The following is a 22,787-nucleotide window of genomic DNA, read 5'->3' as shown; positions in this document are numbered from 1 at the left end:
ACTTGCTGGTCCTTTGCCAAGGCTGGGGGCAGGGGATAAGTTAAAGAGAAGTCCCTGACCCCAGAGCACAGGGCGGCAAGCTCTAAAGGAATCCCCCAGCCCCAAGCCATCAGCCACCTCCCTGGAACGCCTCGCTCGGCCGGCCTGCTGGCAGATCTGCGCGCAGAGGCACGGGGAGCTGGGCTTGCTCAGGTCCCCTCCGCCGCTGCGAAGGAACACACAGGCGAAGGGGCAGCTCTCCGTGAGGGGTACAGAGCTACGGTCAGTACAGAAAAACTTTGGCAAGACTGTCTCAGCGCATCAGCCACTTCATTTAGAGTAGGAAGGGAGTGGAAAGGGGTTCCTCTAACAGATGCCAGCCCAAACGAGCTGGACTCCAAACGAAGCTGGGAAATCCTGCAGGGGATTTCTCCACCAATCCATCCTCAGGTTACCCTAGCATTATATGAGGAAACTTCATTAAAGGAAAGCCTAAAAGGAGTTTGAAACTTAATCCTCCCACACCGCCTCCCCCCCACCCTGGAGGTCAATTTTTAAGTCAAGAGGGACCGTATCATCTCATCTGATCTTCTGTTATTTCAAAAGTTATAATTTTAAAGGCTAGAAGTGTTCTGTTCTACAACTCTGAGACACCGTGGATTAACCCTCAAATACCAGGAAGACTCAGGAAGACTTCAGGAGATGGGAGAAACCACATACTTTGCTCCCCCAGGAGCCCATCCAAATGTTACCAACACATACTCAGTGTTCAGACTACTTTTTTGAGCTCAGCAGAAAGCAGCACAGCATTTTCCTCTGCATGTAAGAGACAGGAACATGGCAAATATCTGATGTTGGGCAGGCTCATTATCCCATCTCAATGCACCCCATGCCATTGGCGAGCAGGAGGGGAAAAGCAGTCCATGGCACGGTTCACTTGTAGGTTAAAACGCTCACTCAGTGCTTAAACACTAAAAGCAAAAAAATAGAAAAAAAAAAAAAAAAAGCCAAAAGTTTCTTCAGAAACTGAGTAACTACCTTCACTTTGACCCGAGCTTCAGTCAGTACTAAATGCCCCTGGGAAAATGAGGTCCCGCTAGGATACCAAGGGATAGGGGAACCCAGAAAACAAGTCACTTCTTCCTCTTGAAGAATTTAGATAAAACTCTGAAATTCATGCTGGAAGTAACCAGGGCAATTCTGGCACAGAAATTAATCCTCCTATTACTGACCTCAGACAAAAGGGTGTCCCAGCACTGACCTCTCTGGTCTCAGGGCCACCTTCCCGCCACTCTGAAAACTCTCTGCAGCGGTGGATGGGCATCCAGCGGCAGCATCCATCCACCTTGATAACCACTACCCTGTGCACAGACACAGGAAAACAAAAAAGACTATTTGCTCAGGATGATAGAGGGAGAAGGGACCTGGGCTGGCCAGAGATGGTTATCAATGTCAAAAATTGGGAGGATACTGCTGATCTGCAGCAGTTGTGCCCTTCGTAACAGGGAAAACAGTTTCCCACTTACACACTCATAAATATACTGTTGACAAGAATTACATTGATATAACTACAATAATTTAATTTGGATACTCTCACTGCTCTCATCTAAGTTGGCTTCCCCTTCCTTTCTTTCTTCCTAAAAACTTAAAATTCCTCATGAAGTAGCAAACAGTAACACCCCTTTTTACTACAAGGGGGTTTTCTTCCACATGGAAACAGATGCAGCCAAAGTAAAACTCACGACACCAATGAACGCAGAGTTTTTTCCTCTGCAACTGTGTCTGCTTTTCCCTCCTTCCAGGCTTCTTGCACCACACCTGAGAGTCAGGATTCACGCTTCCCCAGTGCCTGACCTACTCTGAGGGCAAACGGCCCAGCCAAGTCAGCAACCAGGATTTTTTCCTGGTGTAAGCAGAGTGGTTTAAATTCCCTGTTTTCCTGTCTTGGGACACGCAGCAGAGGTAAGCCCCGGGGAGCACACAATGGACAGAGCAGGCTTTTGTTAGGCTCTACAGAGCCCATCTCTGAGGCTGAGCACTGCCTCCTTCCTCACGTATAGCACAGGAGCCCAGCAGGATGCTTGTACTCTTTTCCCCACTCAGGAGGAGGAAAAAACCCAGCAAACTGGGACTCAAAGGCACGGAAACCAGCCTGACAGTTCCTCTTCCCCAAATACAGAAAGGGGGCCTCTGGATAACAGGTAATTTGTCCCCCCAAATACCCTCCAAGTGGACAAGGTAAATCGGAGACCACATCAAATCTCTCACCTCACCTCTGGCAGACCTCTCGCCTGCACCAGTGTCCCAAGAAGGATGGAAGAGAGAGCCAGGAATACAGCAAGGGGAACCTGCAACTAACCCCAACTTCCAGCTCTCCGGCAGCTCAGCTCCTCAGCAAGTTCTTCTTCCACACAGGATGGGGCTCATCCCCCCTACGCTACAGCAGCCGAGCCCTCCAGCCCAATGCCCAGTGCTTTCCCACACGCACGTTCCTTGCTCGCAGCCCTCCACACGCACACGCACACACACCACAAGAGCCCTTCGTGCCCCAGACCCGGCTGCTCCAAGGCAGTGCTTGCCACACACGTGGCCGTGCGTCCGGCTCCTACGCTCGCTGTGCACCACCACTACGGCTGCACCCACAGCTCCCCACCACCTCCCTGGGAGCTCGGTGTGCAACTCGCGGTGACCACGGAGAAAAACAAGTCACCTCTGTTTCCAGGGCAATGTGTGTGGGGGGAGATACGGGATATGAATTCCTTCCCTTCTGGATTCCGTTGAAGCCAGGAAGAAATACTGACATTCACAAGCCATGACTCACATCTGCCTCCTCCAGCACTCCAGAAGTCCCGCTCCACGACTGGCATGCCAGAAATACCAGCATGGCTGGCATCCACCAGCTGGCTCTGTGAATGTATAAATTTGACCAAAATCATCCTTCTCCCTTATTTTCTTTATTGTTGCAGTGCGGTGGTCACTGAGGATCAGAGCACTCCCTGAAAACACAACCCCGTAGGCATTGTAGCTGTTGCTCTGGCAGGGAAAAAAAACACCTCTTATTCTGCCGTGCAACACCAGGAGTGCAAAACAGTAATTATCTGCTTGGTCTTTCTCCTGTCCACTTCTCCCCCATAGGGGCAGAAGCATTTCAGAGCAAGTTATCAGGCATGCTTTCACCTTAACCATTTCTACAGCACAGCCAGATCTTTCTCCCACAGCACCTCCAGAAAGTGTTTGCTCCTCTCAACCTGTCCCTCTCCTACAGTGGCAAAGACACCTGAGAAATATGATGCAGATTTCAGCCCAACTCCACAGTTTCTTAGAAGCGTGCACCTTCCACTTTGCAGCTACAGGGATGAACTCCACCAGAGCACAGGCACTTAGAGCTTCACAACTCTTTCCACTGCCCCAGCTCCCCACTGCTCTGTTTAAAACCAGCTCTCTGCTGCTCTGTTTTCTTTCCTATAAATGGAAAGAGAACCTGGGTTGGAAAAGTGAACTTTGCTCCTTTTGCATTCAGATCTAGTACCAGCAATAGATAAGAAACAACCGTCAATGCCAAACATTTTGTCACCTACTCCTGGCTCATTTTTTCCTTAAGAAGCCTCATTACCACTGCCAGGAACAACCGATGGGTCTGAGCAACATCTTCTCTCGCACCTCTCACACATCTCATTTCCACCTCTCTTAAGCAGCTGTGCCACATCCCACATCCTCCATGATCCCTCACTCAGATGCACTCACCTCTTCCACATTTGCTCAGCAGGTAGAAAAAGCGACTCTGCGGCAGCCTACGCGGAGGCAGGCAACACACACTGTGCAACCTGCTGCACAATTAAAATTGCGTTTGGTTGGCTGTACCCTGCTGACAACGGCTGTGGGTCAACACCTAAATGAATTTAAACAGCTGCCAAGGACCCTCCCTTGACCTCCACAGAACATAATTCCTCATGTCCCTCCTTATCCCATTAAACCAGTACCCTGCCTTCAATAGTGTCCAGCACTGCTGGCATCAAAACTGCATGAAACACACACACATACAAATATATACATATATATATATATACACATTTAACTCAAGAACTCCATGATGACCCCAGCTGGCAGGTCATGGCAGCTACTCATGCTTGCATCTTTCTAAGGAGCCAGCTACACTTTCAGGCCTGTGTTGAGCCTATTGCACTACTGACAGAATCGCACCCACCGAGCCGTGCAGCCCTTTCCCAGCTCGGGCTGGAGAGCCATGACCACCCGACCAGCACGAGGAACTTGGGTTAGCAACATGGACCAAGCTGGTCATACCCAAAGGCAGCCCAGACTCCAGAACACACCCCTCATTCTGCCGTGCAATGCCAGGTGTGCAAAATAGTAATTATCTTCCTGCTCAGCCTGCCGAGAGTTTTATTATTACACAGCAGCCAGGACACAGGACTAATAGGACTGACAGTTCACTCCCAGGGATGCCAGGCTGTTGAGATCACAAGCAGAAGTCTGGCAGGCAGGACAGAGCAGAGCACTGGCGAGAGAGATGCCCATCAGCAGTGCTGCTATTACAGTGCTGATCCTGGCCAAGAGGGCCTGGAGCAAACAGGTTTTGTGCCACGGGGAGGGATGGTATGAGGTGCTCTCCGCAGAACTGACAAAACATCTCCTCTCCATCCTGCAGCCCTGCCATTCCTCACTGCTCCGTCCACATCCTGGCTTCAGGCATGGCGTGGCAGGGAAAAGCACACTTCTCAGATTGGGACGATGGTCACCATCCCGGGGGAAAGCCCAGGGAAGCTCTGCCAGAATGCACATGCAAAAAAGAATGGGAAAATGGGACGATTTTATCAACACTGACACTGTTCATTTCATTTTGGCTTTGCTGTGGCAGAAGGAAAATCACGTTCAGGGTCTGAAAGGCAGGATGAGCAAGTGAGATGTTAGGAGACCTGGTCTTCACCTTCGGGATCTTGAAGGTTTTTAAACAACAAGGGAGACTAAGCTTTCTGTTCCTCACAGCCAGGGAAGCTGAGACAAGCTGTAATTTCCAGAAGTCACCCTCCCTCAGGCTTTCTACGACCTCAGCTGTCAGTGCACATGCTCAGGGAGAGCTGGAGGTAACCCCGGGTGGAGCACAAGAGCAGAGAGCAAAGGCGAGGAGTAAGAGAGCATCTTCTCAGGAGGTTTCAAAAGCAAGACCGATGAGGCCAGTGGAGAGAGTAGTAACAGACTGGGACACGGAAAAGCAAAGCTCCCCTTTTTGTCTTTCAGAGCCAGTCCATCCACCTTTTATCTTTCTAAGCTTCTATCTTAAACAGAAAGCAGAAGAAAAACAGAGGGACAGCAGGATTGCTTTGTAAGTGACCAAATCCCCTGGAAACGTCAGATGTGATAGTTTGCCACATACAGGTATAATGGTGATAGAGATGTTACATGTACCAATACACATGAATATGTATTTACCTCCTACACATAACAAGTAGCCCAACGCACTCCTTAGAGCAGAAGCCAAGCTTTGTAGAAGCAATGAGTGAATTTACCTTGTGGGATGACCCAGCTAGAGGAGACAGAGCTCACCAGTCAAGCCTGTCTCAAGAGCAAGGGAGTTGTTGCCTGGTTTGGGTATGTGCAACAGGAACAGCTAGAGTTGTGCTGAAACTTTTACTAGCTAGGAATAATAGAATACGCCTGCTGGAAACTTCCTAACAGAGACAGATAGCACTCCATGTGCCACTCCCACCCAGTATTTTTGCTTGACGAGGGAATACAAGCAGCTTTCTTCCACCTCCTTGCTGAAGAATCTCTCACACCCATCCACAGAACCTTTCAGAGGCTGCACTGAAAACGTCCTTCACAGAGCCAAGATTTCAGCTGTGTGTGCCCTGTACTTGAAGAGAAGCCTCAGAGTCCTGCCCACTTCCAAACGGGCATAAGACCTCCCTTCCGCACAAGGGGGCTGGGAAGCTAAAGCACTGGGGGAAAATCTTCTTGGGTTGGTATTCCCGGCTTACTCAGAAGATGGCTTTTGTATTCAATCCAAGAGGAGAGCCACAGCCTTGTCAAAGTTCCTCTTAGTGCTCTGCCCTGCACTAAGAACAAACCTTCCTTTAACACACCTGCCTCGAGACAGAAGAAAACTTGACTGTTAAGCTCCCACAAAACATAACTGCAGGATGGACTAACCACCTTAGACTCCAGAGTAAAATGAGATGTCATACACGGGACATTATCTCAAGGCACGTTCTTATTGTTTACTGGACTCAACATACAGCAGGGACTGCCAGGACTTTTACCAGGCAACTGGGGATTCATTCTCCTCCACTGCAGAAGGACTCCACCAAGAAAGCAAGCCATTATTTTAAAAAAGCCACGGGCCAATCAATATATGAGACAGTTTGGAATAAAACAGGCTTTTAGCAGAAGTATGGCATATGGACAGAAAGACATCCAGGTCAGGAACTCAGACATCATCATGAAACTACAGAGCAAGGATGTGATCTCAGGGTGGTTACATGGAGGAGCTCGAAAGCTGCCAACTCCTCCGACTCACAACCAGAGCTTTCAGCAAGGACATTTGACTCAAAGTACTGCCACCTAAGAGCATCTGTAGCAAACCAGAGCCCAGACTCACCTATGCAAGCCAGCATCATGCCTTTGACAGGGATCTGTCACCAGGTGCCTCAGGTAAAGCATAAATGATGCTGCCCCAAACACTGCCCAGCTTCCAACAGTTTGCAGATCGGGAACTGCCTGTCCTAGGCACACAATCTCCTTCAGAGAATCTAAGCAAACTGAAACTTTTGCACGGACTTTTCTAGTTTCTAATGAGTTCAGCAACAGCTCAGAAGAAGACAGATGCTCTCTCCACCACAGGTAGTTATCTTTAGTAGCAGCGAGTCACACAGGAAGACTGGGATGGACCTTTGTCTGACCGGTGACATGCTAAGAGACTCTTCAGCCTCAACAATACCTGACGGTGGATATCCCATCACACTAAAATTTTCCCCAAGAACCTAGGCAATGGCTTTGCAGACAGGAAAGGAAATGCGTTTTGGCAACAGGGACTTGTTTCAAAACTGTTTCAACAAAATGGCCAGCGCTGGGCATTACCTCTGATGGGTGATGCCATTTTAATTAACCCTTGTTCTAGTAGACACCACACACACTCCCAGAGCAAGCCAAGAAGTGCTGCTGGGGGACAAAGGAAGTGGCGTAATTTAAGTGATACTATAGAGTTGCCTAAAATAGGTATGTCACTGCTAAAATTCAACAGAATACTGCAACAGGTTAATTACAAAAGCCCCCGCAGGATTTTTTAGAAATTTACAGCAGTTTACATTCTTCGCGAGCTGACACAGAGCAAAGGCTACCGCGAAAGGTTCCTCAGGGCAAGCAACACGGCGGAGCAACAACAACCCATTGCCACCCGCTCCCAGGAAATTAAACGGAGCATCGCTAGGGTTTTGTGGTTAAAAAAAAAGGGCTTGCCCTGCCCCTCCTCCGCCTCCAAGGGTCCTACAAGCCCGACATAAAGGCCGAGTCTTGCGCGTACAACGGGGAGACTTAACAAAACCAGAAGGAGATAGGAATAACTGCACGACTGGCGACGTTCCAGAACACCTTTCCTAACGCGCAGACGGCGCAGAAGCTTCCAACAGCCTCCCCGCAACAGGTTAACTCGCTCGGAGAAGGCCGAGCCGCTGCGGCGGGCGCTGCCGGGGCCGCGGAGCCGAGCGGCCCCTCGGCGCCCGCCGGGAGGAGGCGGCGGGGCAGCGCCCAACCCCGCCCGCAACCCCGGGAAAGCCCCCGGGCAGCGCTTCGCCCCCTCTCCCCGGCCGGGCTGCCCCGGCACCCCCCCCCCCGCACCCCCCTCACCCAGGGCGGCCGCCATTTCGGGGGCGCCCCGCCTCACCCCTCCGCAGCCACCGCGCCGCACCGGAGCGCTCGCCGCCGCCTCACGCCCCGACCTGCCGAGCTGTGAGGGGGCAGGCGCGGGCGGGGGGAGGCGGGAGGGCGGGCGGCCGGCCCGGCCCAGCCCGGGCAGCCCCGGCCCGGCGGGGCGGTGCCTCGGCGGGCGGTGCCTCCCCCCGGCGACCGGCCGGGCTTGCTCTCTTCTCCTCTTGTTTTTCCTTGTTTCCTGCAAAACTCTGCGCTGTTTTCCCTTGTTTCCTGAAAAAAAAAAAAAAAAGGCCGCGCAACCCGGCCGTTTGCGGGCTCCGTGCCGGCCTGCCAAACCGCGCAGGCTGTGGCAGCGGTGGCCCCCGTGCCTCACGCTGGCGTTTCCATTGCCGCAGGCAACACGTTACAACAACCTCGAGCTGGAGCTTTCTAATTTTTTTTATTTTTTTTAAGGCGTCAGACCTGCTCGTTAAAGAGTTCTCCCTGAAACATCCTGTAAATCAAGATCAAGCCCTGACTGGCATGCGCTGCCTCATCCTTCCATTACCTCATTTCGATGTCAGCCCCGACACCTCGGCGCGGAGCGGCAGACCCTCGCCAGCTCCCCTCAGCGCCCACGGGGCCTCACCCGGTGTTTGGGGTGGGCGAGAAGGGAGATCTGAGCAGGGAGGAAGGGAAAAGGCCGGTTTAGGACCTCCTGGGTGTTTGCCTCAACTGTGACACTTAACATCTCCGGCCCGTGTGCCCAGCTCAAAAATCACTTAATCCCTTTCTGAGGAGAAAGCCAAATCTCTCCTCAGCCCATGGGGATCCCACCTATATTTATTGGAGATACGTGTTTACCTTGAAAAACTAATTTTATCCGGTCAGGTCTCCTGTGGACAAGTCATTTCAGAAGCGGTGCACAGCTACACTTGTGTTTGCGGGATCAGGGCCTTATTAAACCGCGTAGCTTGATATGCATATAAAGCACGCCTTGCAGGCTGGAGTCTGGAGCCAGATTATTGTAGATGTGCCAACTGAAATTTTCGTGTGACTCATAAACAGGTAAGTAATGAGCAGACTGATGGTGGCTCAAAGAGCTAAGGAAGCTCTGAACTGCAGGACTGGCTGTGGATCTACTGGTGCTGAGCAGGAGATTTCCAAATAGAGCATTTAAAGGTGCATGGCCTGAGCTATGAGATATGCTTATCCTCAGAGCTCGAGTACTTGGTCAATATATATATGGACTAAAAAACTAACAAGTAAAAAGAGCATGGAAAGGCACATGGAAAGACAGGACAGAAGATAATGTGTGAGAGACTGCATGATCCCCATAGCAGGAACTGGTTAAATGCATGTAGATGGAAACTGTCCCTTGAGTTTAGGCTGCTAGAATAAAGAAAGTAGCAGAAGACAACATCCCAAACCTTTGCAGTTCCTGCATTTGCCCTGTGAGAAAGCTTTAACTTAACACTGGTTTAATGCTTTCCCTTCAGCCCTGTTTTGGCTTTTCAAAGAGACGCTCTTAGGCTAATCCTGTTATGCTTATCCTTAGCACATTAACATGATAAGCGAAACGCAAGGCAGAGTGGGGTCCCTTTGCCTTCGTGCAGATCTTTGTGGGACCATGACAGCTTATCAGAGCAGTTGTTTTTTTACCTTTGCCCCTAGATCTGATTGTATACACAGCTGCACCTGCATGTGCCAGGGTAAGGCTTCCCAGGCTGTAAGAAGAGTACTTTCTTGTAGCGATTCCAGATACAATTCTAAAATGCCTTAGAGATTATGTGCAAAACGTCACCTGTCCACTAAGAGACCACAGCCAACGTGGTGCAGGAATAAGCCCCAAGGCCAAGTCTGTTTTGTGTCCTCCCTTGACTCATGTCACGTCAGGATATCCCCTTTAATTGCTTTTTATGTACGCTGCAGTTCCCAGCAGTCACTTGCAAAGGATGGCTGCTCCCAGGGCTGCCATTCAGAGGCAGGAAAGATTCTGAGAAAAACAGGGGGATGTAGTAAAATTAGGAATTATGTGGAAAGCCTGGTCTGGTCTGGGTCTGGTATCAGGTCTGAAAACTAACAACATGCCCCTCTAGACTATAAGTGTCTGGATCTTCCAACAGGACATGTAAATATTGTGCAGAGAGACAACGGAAGACCATCCAGTAGTAAAACCCACCCTGGTGCTTACTGTTGTCCAAGTGTAACCTGTTCAAACGCTGTGCCACTTTGTCATGGTTGAAACAAAAGTCCATCCTGTTCCTGCTAAAAAAAATGTTACAATGAGCTACCCGTGCTATCAATTTATAGCAGGGGAAATGAGTAATAATTTCTTAGGTCAAAGCTGCAGAGAGGTTTGTTCTGTAATGCACAAACACCCAGCTGGAGCCATGCCAAGGCACAAGGATTAAAAGCAACAAACACCCAGCTGGAGCCATGCCAAGGCACAAGGATTAAAAGCAACCAAATTCCTACCTTTAGGGAAAAGGATGCATGGGACATTATTAAAGTAAGTGTTTAGTTCTACAAATATAGGTACAAGGTGAGAATGTGCTGTCTCTGAAAGCACATTGAGAAAGCATCTCCCCTTTTTCTCCTCCCTGCTCTGCCTTCAGCTGGACTCTGGCTGCTTGAAAGAGGTAAAAAAATAAGACTGGAGATTTACTGCTCCGGTACTGCCTCCAAGACACGGGTTCCTGATCAACTCTCTCCCCACTTATAAACCTCTTGTTATTACCACCATGGGGGACAGGCTTCTCAGCCCTTCCTGAGCAGCGAGAAGGGGAGGTCACGCTACAATCACCCACTGAAGAAGAGAGGCTGAATCTCCTGCAGTGCCTGAAAAAAATCTCTCAACACAACCATTTGTAAGACAGCATTTCTTTATTGCCTGTACTCTGCGCACTTAAGAAAACATGCTTAAGGTTGCACATTAAGAAAGCCCACGCACGTGGTAGTTGTTGCTGTGGCAATATGACAGCACTGATAAAGGTAATCCATCGACTGGCCCATACTTGTGCAACAGCTGTATTTCACACCTTTGTCTTTCGTGTCCTCTGCACAGTGTGGGAGGTACGTGTTCACACCACATTAGCAGACTGGCTACTCCTGCAGCAACTTCCCAGTTCCTGCTGCCACAGGGAGGTAAATGTTCCCACTACTGATGGGCCCCAACCAAAGACTCTGGTTCTCAGTCAGCGCCACAGCAGAGGGATCACTGCGGCAGCGCTCCCAACTCAGGCAGTGGGTTTCACCTATTCAACAGGCGATAACGTCTGCGCTCCTTCGCGTCCACGTTGGCTAGAAAGCCACGTCTGCGTTCAGATTACTGGTGCTTTCTGAAAAATAGAGAGGACTTCCCTTCCCAAACACTGTTTCTTGCAAACACAAGCAGTTCCACTGGCAGCACGGCCAGTGTTACTCTAGACTCCGCACCAGCAGCCTTGGGTCCTTCTGGACCTCTTCTAACTTTCCGATTCCCAGCCTCTGGAAGGCATTACTGCGGTTAAACACAGCGTGAACCACAGCCAGCCTGCAGTAAGGATTGAACAGGAGCTTATTACTTTTAGCTGTTCCTTTTAGTCAGGAACCCTGCTCTTCCCGAGAAGAACTTCCTCTTTCCTATCAGCAGTAAAGGGCACTGGGAGGAACCATGGAAATTCTTTGTAGCACTGATGGGCTATAGGTGACTCAGAGCACTTTTCCTGCATGGGATATTCCCAGAGAAATTTGTGCAATAAGCAGACATTCAGAGTAATTGCCTTCTCCCAGGAGAGGAAAGACAGTGGATAAATAGGCCTTCCCTACGCTGCAAGGCTGGGGGGACCGCTTCACTGCTGCAGTATCACGTCTTGTGCCTGAAACATCAAAGTCACATACAGAAACAGGCTCAGAGGAGGAGGGGAACAGGGCATTACAAAAAAAGCTTAGTCTGACGAGGCTTTAAGAACAACTGAGCTACAAAACAGAAAGCAGCCCACCCCAGAGCACAGCAGGGAGTTCGTGCCCAGGCGCAGCCGCAGCTGTGCCGAGAAATGCGCTTTTGGGGCCCGTGCCCCCCCCCCTCGCCCTGCTTTGCCCCGCTCCTGAGTGACAAGAAGGCCCCTTCCCAACAGGAACAGGTTTGGCCCTGCTCTTTCTTAGACCCTTCACCAGGCAAGTGATTACTGCCCAAGGTCACGGCGAGAGGAAAAGCTTCACTGGGTATGTTTCAGGCCGGCAGCCGCCTTGTGCTTCCCGCCCAGGTAGGTTGCGAGCGCTGTGGGCCAGCTATTGGGGTGGGATCTTTCAGTACTGCAGATCAGTCAGTCCCTGGTTGCTGGAGCTGCTTCAGGAAAGGATAAGAGAATGGGAGGAAACAGGCAGCAGTCGGCCTTCAAACAGGCTGAACGTGCCCCCTCCCCAGGGTGTACAGCACTGCTCTGGCAAGGGGTCATGAATCAGCGGCGCTGCCAGCGCCTGCAAGTCCCAGGGCAACTGCTCTGTGGTCTGTAAACTGTGAAAGAGGGACAGCGACAACGTCCATTAGGGTAACAACGTGAAGAAAGCCATCGGGATGACTCAGTTCACACTATATCCACACATGGGATCAGTTAACTACGGTATTGGCAAGTCAAACCAAATTTCACAGTAAACACAGGGCGTGATCCAGCTCTTACGGGAACTGGTGGAGGTTTTCCCCCATTCCACAGCAGGTTTTCAGCTGAGCTCTACTGTTACAGAGCCAAGAGAAGATGCTGCTCTTTGAGACGGATGGATCACTACCTGGATCTGGCCCAAATTTAAAATAATTTCTTTATCTCTTACACTAAAATTCTATTTAACAGCACCCACTGTGTCCTCCATGCTCTGCTGCTAGGCCACTTCTTTGCCAGAAAGGAAAGGAACAAGACTTCATCCTCTTACAAGGAAGTGACCTCTCCAGACAGAAGACCCAGTTTGTGCTATTAGCCAAGACCAGCCGAATTCCTCCAAAGACGCAGAGGCCTCCAGAGACCAGGGCTACATGCAGAGTTGGGAAATGGAATCGTGCAGATCATATTTGGCCTGATTTAGTGCCTTGAAATTCCCAGATGGGGGAAAGCTGCAGCTTCCCCAAGTCTCTGCAGAGCTGATGCCATCAGATTCGTCTTGCTCAAAAGGAACCCCAGCTTCAGGACACAGTGTTGGCACATGTCTCTTGCTGACACATTGATGTGCCTCATGTGCAGCACCCTTTCCTCCTGCTGACATCTTCCAGCTGCAGGGCATTCTCCCTCTGCCTGTCTTCTTGTGCTGTCAGCAACCTGGAACAAGCAGCACAGATCAAGAACACAACCGAGTTACTGAGGTCTTCCTGCCAAGACATTTGGCTTTGCCCTTTGCTCCCCATCAGCCAGGGACATTTAGGATTGCAAAAAGTGACTGGCCCAAAGACCAGGCTTCTCTGGAAGTTGGGACTAGATCAACCACACAGAGAAAACGAGCGTGAATTTCCAGGGAACAGGGAAAGAAACTGGACACACGCAAGAAGGGACAGCATGGCTTAGTAGTCAGAGCACCAGACCGGGGTGTGCGTGGTCTGTGCCTTATTCCCGAGCTCCCACACTGGTGGCAGAATCCCGGGCTGTTTGCTTCACCTGTCTGGGTCATCTTGAGCAGCAGCATGGTAATAAAGCACACTGAAGGCACATGCTATGGGACACATGATTTACCTCGCTAGGAAGTAAATCATCCCAGTTAATGAATAGCTAAATCCTGCTGTTAATTCAACAGAGATGATGCAGCAGGAGGTGAAGGGATAAAAGAAAACAAAAAGAGTATTTTTCTTGCAGGATTCCAAAGACTTTTTTCAAAACTACTTGCTTTTTTAAAAACTAAAAATCTTAGAGCAAACCCCTTTCAGCCTTAAAAAGAGTCTTATCTGCCTTTAACAATATTGCCACCAGAATATCACATTCTGTGTAATGCTTAATAAGATAAGGAAGAAAAAACCCTTAGAGATGCATGCAGACTTCAAACTGTAAATGCCAACTTAAAAACTGGGATAGTACACAAGGCTTTTGTGATGAAATGTTCAAATTAAACTCCCAATCTTTCAACAGGTAGCTCTGCCAGACAAAGCTTTGCAGGCAGTAATGTCCAATCTACACTTGATGCTCTCCAGGCACAGAAGACAAGGACCTGGAGTCAGGGGGAAGAGCGTGTCGCTCCAGTTCTTTTTGGTGACATGGCACAAGGTCAGTCTCTGACAAGCCCCTCTTCCTGCCCGTTCCTCAGGGTTCTCCACACCAGTCTCCTACAGCTGGGGAAGTATCCCAGGGTGGCTGCTCCTCGTCGCTCACCTGGCCATGTGCAGCATGGGCTCCGTGATGTTATAGCCAGTCATCGCACTGCATTCGTAGAACACAGCCTTGTATTCCTGCCAGAGAGCAGACAAGCGCCCGCGTTGGCTGCCGGCTCTCCCCCCCACGTTCACCCAACCCCGGGTTGCTGGCCCACCCTCCATTCACCCACCCAACCCCGGGTTGCTGGCCCACCCTCCATTCACCCACCCCACCCCGGGTTGCTGGCCCACCCTCACCACCGGGAACTCGGCCCAGAGCAGCGGGGACAGGGACAGGGACGGGGACGGGACACGGCTGCTGCCACCCCGCTGGGGCGCACGCCCTGCTCACCAACACAAGAAGAGGAGATGCTTCTTCAGCCTTGGGAGCCCAGGCAGAGCATGCATCAGGGGAGTCCCCAAATGGGAAAAGAGCCAAGCATGCTCCCCTCAGAAAGGCTGAGCATTGCTGTAAGGAGGTATCGAGCCTCAGGAGAAACACACGAGCGTGCCTCAAGGGCCATTAGCTGCCATGTGCTGGCCACTATTTCATCCTCCCTGGCACCAGAGGCACCTCGGTACACATTTACATTGGAGAACCAGGGGGTGGGAGGGGAGAGGGAAGGTACCATAGGGGGAAATGGCTCCAAGAAGGGCTCCCTGCCAGCCAGGCTGCCCAGCTCACAGCTGGAGGGAGGCTGCAGAGCAGGCCGAGCAGCAGAGCACTGAGTCGCACCTTTGCCAGCCTTTCCCCCTCCACCTTGGGCACATTCCGGGTCTCTCTCTGCGCAGCATCTATTTTATTCCCAAGCAGAAAGACCACAGCTCCATCCTCGATGCCCTCCTGCAAAAGAAACAGAGTAAAGCACCCTAGAAACTCGGCTGAGGGAGGGGAATATCTTGGAGCAGATCCTGTTCCAGCTCATGCAAACAAGACCTTCGGTGGCAGCAGGGTCAGGCCATTAAAGGGCCATTCCTCAAATCACCCCAGGGATTTGTGGAAGGTAGCTTAAACTACAGGAATGTCTTTCAAGTGTTTGGTATGTAAGGCTGGGATGCAGAGAGAGGGAAGACAGGACATATGTCCCTCTCCGGGAAGTAACAAGCCTTAAGAAAAGCAGTTTGCCCCATAGTTTGCTGGGAATTTAAGTTCAGGCAGAGCTTCTTAAATTCAATAATTTTTCTGTGCTATTTATCTGATGTGCTGTCCTAAACTCAACAATCCCTTGATAAAAATCCACTGGCCAAGCAAGTTAAGCAACTTTCAACTCCTGTGCAGGGTCTCTGTAGGAACTGTTATTCCTAGGTGATTCCCGGATTTTACCTCTGTTAAAACTCCCTCTAGTTCCACTGGCTTACTAGAACATCACCAGCATAAGGACCCTAGAACGGGGCTTGAAGTTATTTCCAAACTTGACTGCTATGGATGACTTACAGTACCTGAACAGCTTCAAAGCAAGATAAATACTAAGACGAGAAAAGGAAAATAAGAGAGATTATTAAAAGTTACAAATTTCAGGTGCTTTGATTTTCTGTGTGCTCAGTTTAACTTTCCTGAAAGGAGCCTGATTTTCAGAGGCTGGTTAATTTTGAAAAATCTTAACCTTTGATCTGTTAGAGTCCAAAGAAATAGCTAAGTGTTTTGTTTGGTTATTTTTTTTTTTTCCCCCCCAACAGGCCTGTGGAAGTTAATAATACTAGAAACCTCCAACCTATGCTTAGTCATTTCGCTCTGATCTTGGCTCTTAGTTTTTGAGACCGGGCACAATCATAACAAAACTGTCTTTGACAGTTTCCTTTCAGCTATCACAGAGTCATCTATACACAGCTTACCTAAATTATACACACAGGTATTTTTGTCTCCCCAAGAAGATACAGATGAATGCTTCTATCGAGAGCTTGGAAACAGAAAGCAGGAGGGGCAGACTACAGTATTAACACATAGTCACCATATAAAAAAGTAAAAAAGTACATCAACTGTTGAAGTTGAAGCAAATGAGGACAAAAAATAAGCTATTACTGATGTGTCAGTCTCATCTAGAAATCCCAAAGCAGAGTGGGGACGTGCCCGGGCGAAGCGCTGTGCATGCACGCTGCAGCTCTGAGCCTGGACGCGCCAGGACCGTCCCCCTCTCCTGGGCAGAGGCTGGGCACTGGGAGATCTCCTCGCCCGAGCACCGGTGTGACGTGACCACCTTTAGGAGACATTGCCAACTCACTTGGGCCGCTCACAACCACACGCCGCTGTTTTGGCAGGTCCCACCGCCATCTGCCACAGAAACAGCCCTCCCTCATTTCAGTGGGCTACCACTGGCTTTGGTCCCTTCGGCAAGAAGCCCCTGGTCCCAAACCGACCCACCACAGGCAGTACCCGTAGTATCAGTGCTGATCATTCAATAGGACCTCCCGGGGCATCGGGGAGCGTCGCTCCCAGGCTGTGGGAGCTGGCCTGGGCGAGGCGGCGGCAGCACCACCAGCGTTAGAGAGCCGAGGCCCCGCTCTCACCTGGACACTGCTCATCCAGTTCCGCACTGCCGTGAAGGAGCACTCGGCCGTAATGTCGTACATCACCAGAATCCCGTCCGCCTTCCGGAAATACTGCTTGGTAATGCTCCGAAACCTGAGCCCAAACGAAACCAAAGGCACCCTCAGAACCACGGCTGTGTAATGACAAGAAACAGAACGGGATTACCTGTTGTCTTAGTTTGGGCTGAACTAGAGTTAATATTCCTTTTCAGGGACTAGATGAGTGCTGTGTTTCGGATTTAGCTTTGGGTTTGGTATGAGAAGAATACTGATAGCACACTGATGTTTTCAGCTGCTGCCGAGACTTCAAGGACTCTCCGACTCTCCATGTCCTGCCCGTGCGCAAGGGCACAGGGAGCAGGGAGGGAGCACGGCCACAGCACCTGACCCTAACTGGCCAGTGAAATATTCCATATCATGGAACGTCATGCTCACTATATAAAGGAGGGGTGGTTGGGAAGGAGCTCTCTTGCTTCCGGGATTGCGATTGTGGGATCTTGGTATCTCGGGGTCGCTGGCCGGGAACGGGCTGGATATTGGTTAGCAGGTGGTGAGCAATTACGCTGTACATTGCCTGTTTATATATTTCTTTTTTGTTTTCCCCCATCATCGTTATTGTTCTCATTTTATTGCCATTATTAAACTGTTCTTATCTCAGCCTGCGAGTCTCCCTTCACCCCTCTAATCCCTCCCCCATTCCCAGGTGGGGAGGGGGAAGGGAGGGTGATTAGCTGCGGGGGTTGGTTGCCGATCAGGCCCAAACCACAACACCTGCCTTTTAGCGCAGGCTCTCTGCAAGGCCTGGCAGCCCCTGTGCGTGAGCTGGTATGCACAGACTGGTGGCAGCTCAGAGCCTTGCGCCTCTGAGGCAGGCCAGGCAGCTGGGGGTAAGCAGGAGTCTTTGTAAATGTTGAGAAAGAAGGAAGGAAGACCTTTGTAGGCCAGGAGGAAAGAAACAGAAGGATCTGTTTAGGTGGGATAGGAAAAGGTAATTGCCTATAAAAAGGGAAATGGATGGAAAAAGCCACAACCTTTCTCTAGAGTCTGGAAGAATCTGCAGACTAAGCTGGACCACAGTATAAAGCAGGCATGCATAATGTCTGCCTCAGTGCTGCCAAAACAGCAATTAAGTTCTCAGCATCAATACAGTCTGTTTCCAGTTTTGAATCTATAAAGCAATGCCATCATACATAAAATCAGCAGTTAGACAAAATTTCCAGGAGAAACTCCCACCAGACATCTACTTTGTTCTGTGGGTATCAGTTAGAACCACAGAGTTGTATTTTGGGAATAAATTCCAACAACAACCGAAAAAAAAAAAAAGCCACAAACCCCCTCCAAGCCTTAAAATCTGTAAGAGGTTTGTGACAGGGGCATGATGTAACCACACTGATTGCAAAACTGATGGAATTAATTGCAACACAAGTACTGAGATCTCACTGGAGAGCTGTGTATTACAGCCTTGCACAGGCTAACAAGCTCTCCTATTCTATTAAGAGCCAAGAAAACCTACAGCAAGTAGCGACCCTTCTGAACTCTTCAGATGACTGCCTGAAGCCTGTTCTTTCTCACTACAACAAGGGCGTGACATTCTGGCAACTACGCAGTGAGAAAGCCCAGAGTCTGCCTTTGGCAGTCAAGGTGCACCTCTGCAACTACAGGACAGGCTAGATGTTCTAGAAGAAACATCAAATATAGCATGCACCAGTCTCAGGGAAGTCACCAAGGAGTTCTCCTTGCACGCTTCAAGGGATTCCTCTATCTCTTCTATGGGATATTCACAGCTGGATACCTCCAGTTAGAAGCAATTAATATTTCTCTAGAAGAAAGAAAAGCTTTTGCTGCTTCCCAGGTCTCCTTTTCAGTATTAGCACTGAGCCAAGTTCTCTCTTGCAAGTACAAGTCTAAGAGCTGCTAATGCTGCAGAGGCCTACCCTAAAGGTCCTTCTGCAGAGACAGTAACTTGAACTTGGCCTCTGATGCAATCTGGCTTCAGTAAAATGTCACATTTCATGTCATAACAACTCCCCTTACTGCTCAGCTTCACCACAGGAATCCTCTCAAAAATCATTATTTCTTCAGCATGATTTTGGAAGAAATAGTTTGCTTTTCAGTAGATAGACCTACTCGGTACATTCCCACCAGGTCTTCATGGTCTAGCCAACTGAGGTAGCCAGCACCATTACTCTGCTGGCACAGTTTAGGATTATAATATTCCCATGACCTCAGGTGCCTCCCAAAGGCCTGCCCCTACAACATATTTAGCCCAAAATACCCAGTACTCTTTTTTGCCAGGCTCTTGAAGTTAACAGCCCCCTTGAAATAGCTTTTCATCTTCAGCTTCAAAGTGCACCCTAAACAAAATCTAATTTACATGAAGGTAGTGGTGGACCTTCATCTCTAGCAGAAGATGAGGGTCAAGTGTGTCCTCTACTATTCTGATCGTCACCAACAGTGCTGGTAGCATCTAGTGATGGCCCATGCTTTTGAAACTAGAGACCTTCAAATGGGGAACGTGTATTCACTGTCACAAAAAGCTACACTGCCCCTCTACCAAGGATCATCACTTCCACAAGTCTGTCAGCAGAAGGGACAGTGGAGGAGGCCAATAACTTCACTGACAGAGTCCAGCAGGGTAGTTCAAATCACCTTCACCACAGGTCAAGCTAATACAGCTGGCGTTGTCCGAATCAGATCTGGAAAGGTTCACACACTCCTTTCCACCCTCTGAATAGCAAGTGGTGGTGAGCAGCTGGGGACAGCAGTAGCACATCTGGATCTGAGAACAGGATGTCTACCCAGAGTCTTCATTTCTATCCTAATCTGCAGGCCTGTCCTGCAGCTTCTCCCAGAAACAGGCTGATGTGAGAGAGCTTTGAGAGATAGAAGAGCTTCGAACGCCACACCACACGGTTGTTTATGGACAGACAACCTGAAGTCACAAGCATGCAGGTCAGACATACGAAAAACTACTTTTCCATCAGTCCTCAGAGTGATCTCCCTGGGCCCTGCTTCGCAGCCACAGGGCCTAGAAATCTCCAACACAGACCTTTGCTCCAGGTTCAGCACTGGAGTAGCTGCTGTGAGCTCTCTAGTCCTACTGAAGCTAACAGTTTTCCCAGAGACAGAAACCAGGTGCACACAGTCTCTCCTCCCTTTCCTCCTGTTTCCTACAGCGAGCCTGGCAGCAGGGCATCCTCACAGAAAGTTCTTACCTTTCTTGTCCAGCCGTATCCCATAGCTGTAAGGCAACCTGGGTGTTATCCACCATCAGACTCTTCACCTGGTAGTCGATACCTGTCAGGAAGGGAACAATGATCATCATATAGGATGAGGAGAGAGCAGCTTGCCATTGCAACAGCCAAGATCAACACTATTTAGCTCAAGGAAAGATTGATTAGAAATTGGGAGAGGGACCATCTTTAGGCTGACTTAACCACCTTTCTTAGCCAGATGAGTCAGGAACCCTATTACTTACCAATGGTTGCATTGAGCTCAGCCAAGAACCTGTCATAGCAGAAGCGGTGGATGAAGGAACTCTTCCCAACGCCAGAGTTCCCTACAAACACCACTTTAAAGATGCGGTCTGGGAAACGGCTGGCTGGTTCCAGTGCCTGGAGCTACAAAGGAAGAAAGGGATGCAGTTTTGAAAAGCCCAGCTGCAGACCATGCTTTGATTTAGGCACTGGACCCCTGCGCTACAAACCTATGGAGCTGGACGTAGATAAGAAAAGAGTCAGGAACCCTTAAGTCCCAGGTGTTTGAAGAAGAACCCCAAGTAATTAGACTCACCCTGGTTTCGGTGCCAATGGGCTCTCCTCTAGGAGGCAATGGAGCATCATCTAATCCATCTGTATTTTTTCTACAATCAGTGTCGTCCTTCAAAGTCATCTTCAACCACTCAGCATCTGCTGCCAATGCCCATCTCTGCTTGTCTTCGCCCTCTTCTCCGAAGTTCCTGCTGCCTCCTTCTCCTGTCTTCAGCCACGTCCTGTCACCTGGGATGTATTTACAGTTCTTTCTGTTGGGTTCTTCCACTGCCACATCCACCGGGAAGGTGAAGGGAAGGTCCGCAGAGGCCAGTTGTCTGTATTAAAGCCCACAGGCACCACAGATAGGGTGGGAGGGTAGGGGGTGAGGGGAAGAGGAGGAGGTTGCAAATTCCCAAAACAACCAATGTGATCCAATTAGTGCATATGCAGCGCTTGCAGGAACTCTACTTCATACACACACTCCCCATACTCCCTGTGACTAAGGCATCAGCAGCACCCCTAGGGAAAGAGAGACAGCTCACCTGAGCTATACTGTACTCATATGTGCTGACATACATTTTGTTAATTTTAATGAAAATTCCCACCTTCTGGATTTTTCAAGGATTCTTTGACTCCCACTTCTCCCAGTACTGAACAATGAGGCAAAGCATAGACAGGGGGCAACAGGAAAAACATTTTTTAAAAAAAGAAGCAACAACCCCTCCTCTATTTTTGTTACCAAACACAACAGAAAAAGAAGTAACAAAACTTCCGAGGTTAGTGAAAAGGGTTTTGTAGGGCGAGGGCTGGCTGGTCATCCCTGGGAGGCCGCGTGCACATGTGGCTGTGCTCTGCTGGAGGCACGCAGCCGTGCCCCAGGAAGCCAGCCCATCGCTTCCAAACACTGCTGTAGCAGAGTCTTACCGAGTCCAGGCCACAGAAACCTGCCACAGGTGTGCAAAGGGCAGTGGACATGCTCACACCAGGCTCACTCTGCCTGGTGTGGGCTCTTCTCTGGCCTGCATGCATGCCTGGCCCAAGGTAAGGGAGCCAGGACTCGAAAGATGTTTCTTTTTTAAAGCTTCCAACCAGCCATGCTTGCACATTCAATGGCAAGAAATCCCCAGGAGCCCTGCCTAAGCTGTGGTAGTGAGGAATAGGTGTTGCACTGACTGTGCCTACACAAGAGGACACTGATGCACTTTGGGGGTAGAACTGACATGGTAACTGGAGGAACAGTCTTCAAAAGAACGGTTAGACTAACTAGTTTTAAACTAGAATAAGTAGTTTTCAACTACTGGAATCATTGCTGAGGAGCAAGGCAGCATCTTAGCTCTGCCTTGGCTTTCCACAGTTAAAGAACTAGACAAAGGGAATGAGAGGGCTTAGAACTCAACTGAAGGGCTTTATCCACCAGGGATATCTCTGTTGCCTTCATCGGCCAACAGATTGAATTTGGAAGCAAATTAGAGAGACTAGAGGCTTATTGCAGTCAACCTCTTCAGAGGCAGCTCATCCCACCTCTCTCTGCAACATTTTTCTCTTACTACTAGTACAGGAATCGAGGCAACAACTCTTCTCTCTCACTCCTCTGAGTACACCTCATCAGGGCTGCAAAATACACCTGCTGCCCTGCCTACACTTTTTCTATGAAAGGGGGCTCACATTCCTGGTTGTCCTCCCTGCATCTGCCCCAAAGGTCAGCCCAGAGCCAGGCCAGCTGGAACCTCTGCCCACTGAAAACAGACACATCCTCCCAGGTTCAGCCTCCGGGGAATGGCCCCCATCTCCCAGGGCTGTCAGGAGTCGCAGCAATGAGTGGCTGAGACTCAAAAGCCTCTTTGGGGCGGGGAGTGGAAATAGGGACAAACAAAACTTTCTGAACAGTGGCTACAGATCCCATGGATTTTATTCACGTTCCTCAAGCAATGTGGTGTGACACGGCACTGGGACAGAGACAGCACCAACAAATACTTCTCCTCTTCTCGCATAACTCTCATGATGTCCATGAGTTTAGGAGCCTGAAGCTCAGTTCTTAAATGTCACTACCAGAATTGCAAGCATTAAGGCTGAGTTGAAGCTGAAAAAAAACTCTGAGCCTAGACCTATGTCTCTGGTTGGCACCAGGAGAAACTGGGAAGCAGTGGAACCTTCTGCAGAGACCAGGTAGGGAACAGGGAAACATGCCACCTTTAAAACTTGTTTGGGGCCAGCAGCTGCAGTGGAGATTCAGCTCCAAGCCAGGTCAGGGCTGGGCTGGCCTCCCCTCCCTCTCAGAGGAACCAGGCGTTTAGCCAATACTGGTGTGCTGGTCAGGCAACCAGTTCACTAGGGCTGATGCTTAACATCAGCACAGTTCA

General features: G+C 49.9%; 2 protein-coding genes across 5 annotated transcripts in view; both read right to left on the bottom strand.

The window, feature by feature from the left end:
- The window catches only part of CD151 (CD151 molecule (Raph blood group)), a 37,420-nt gene extending 29,414 nt beyond the window's left edge, over nucleotides 1-8,006 (bottom strand). The window contains exon 1 of one of the 3 annotated variants that reach the window (XM_042785181.1): nucleotides 7,877-8,006. The gene's annotated coding sequence lies outside the window, so the exon portion shown is untranslated. Of the gene's footprint in view, nucleotides 1-7,839 lie in introns of all 3 variants that reach the window. The other 2 variants (XM_033003400.2, XM_042785182.1) reach the window with 2 other exon arrangements.
- Nucleotides 8,007-10,709: 2,703 nt separating this feature from the next.
- Nucleotides 10,710-22,787, bottom strand: part of CRACR2B (calcium release activated channel regulator 2B) — a 48,015-nt gene continuing 35,937 nt past the window's right edge. For both annotated transcript variants that reach the window (XM_033003496.2, XM_042785461.1), the window contains exons 12-18: nucleotides 20,468-20,762; nucleotides 20,154-20,295; nucleotides 19,891-19,972; nucleotides 16,655-16,769; nucleotides 14,886-14,993; nucleotides 14,169-14,245; nucleotides 10,710-13,130 (exon numbers count right to left, since the gene is read on the bottom strand). In XM_033003496.2, coding sequence (XP_032859387.2) covers nucleotides 13,046-13,130; nucleotides 14,169-14,245; nucleotides 14,886-14,993; nucleotides 16,655-16,769; nucleotides 19,891-19,972; nucleotides 20,154-20,295; nucleotides 20,468-20,762 — 904 coding nt within the window. In that variant the 3' untranslated portion in view covers nucleotides 10,710-13,045. The remainder of the gene's footprint in view (nucleotides 13,131-14,168; nucleotides 14,246-14,885; nucleotides 14,994-16,654; nucleotides 16,770-19,890; nucleotides 19,973-20,153; nucleotides 20,296-20,467; nucleotides 20,763-22,787) is intronic.

This window comes from Tyto alba, unplaced genomic scaffold (genome assembly GCF_018691265.1).
Source record: "Tyto alba isolate M040663 unplaced genomic scaffold, T.alba_DEE_v4.0 Super-Scaffold_8, whole genome shotgun sequence".
Lineage (NCBI taxonomy): Eukaryota > Metazoa > Chordata > Aves > Strigiformes > Tytonidae > Tyto > Tyto alba.
This window is presented reverse-complemented; position numbering and strand designations above follow the sequence as displayed.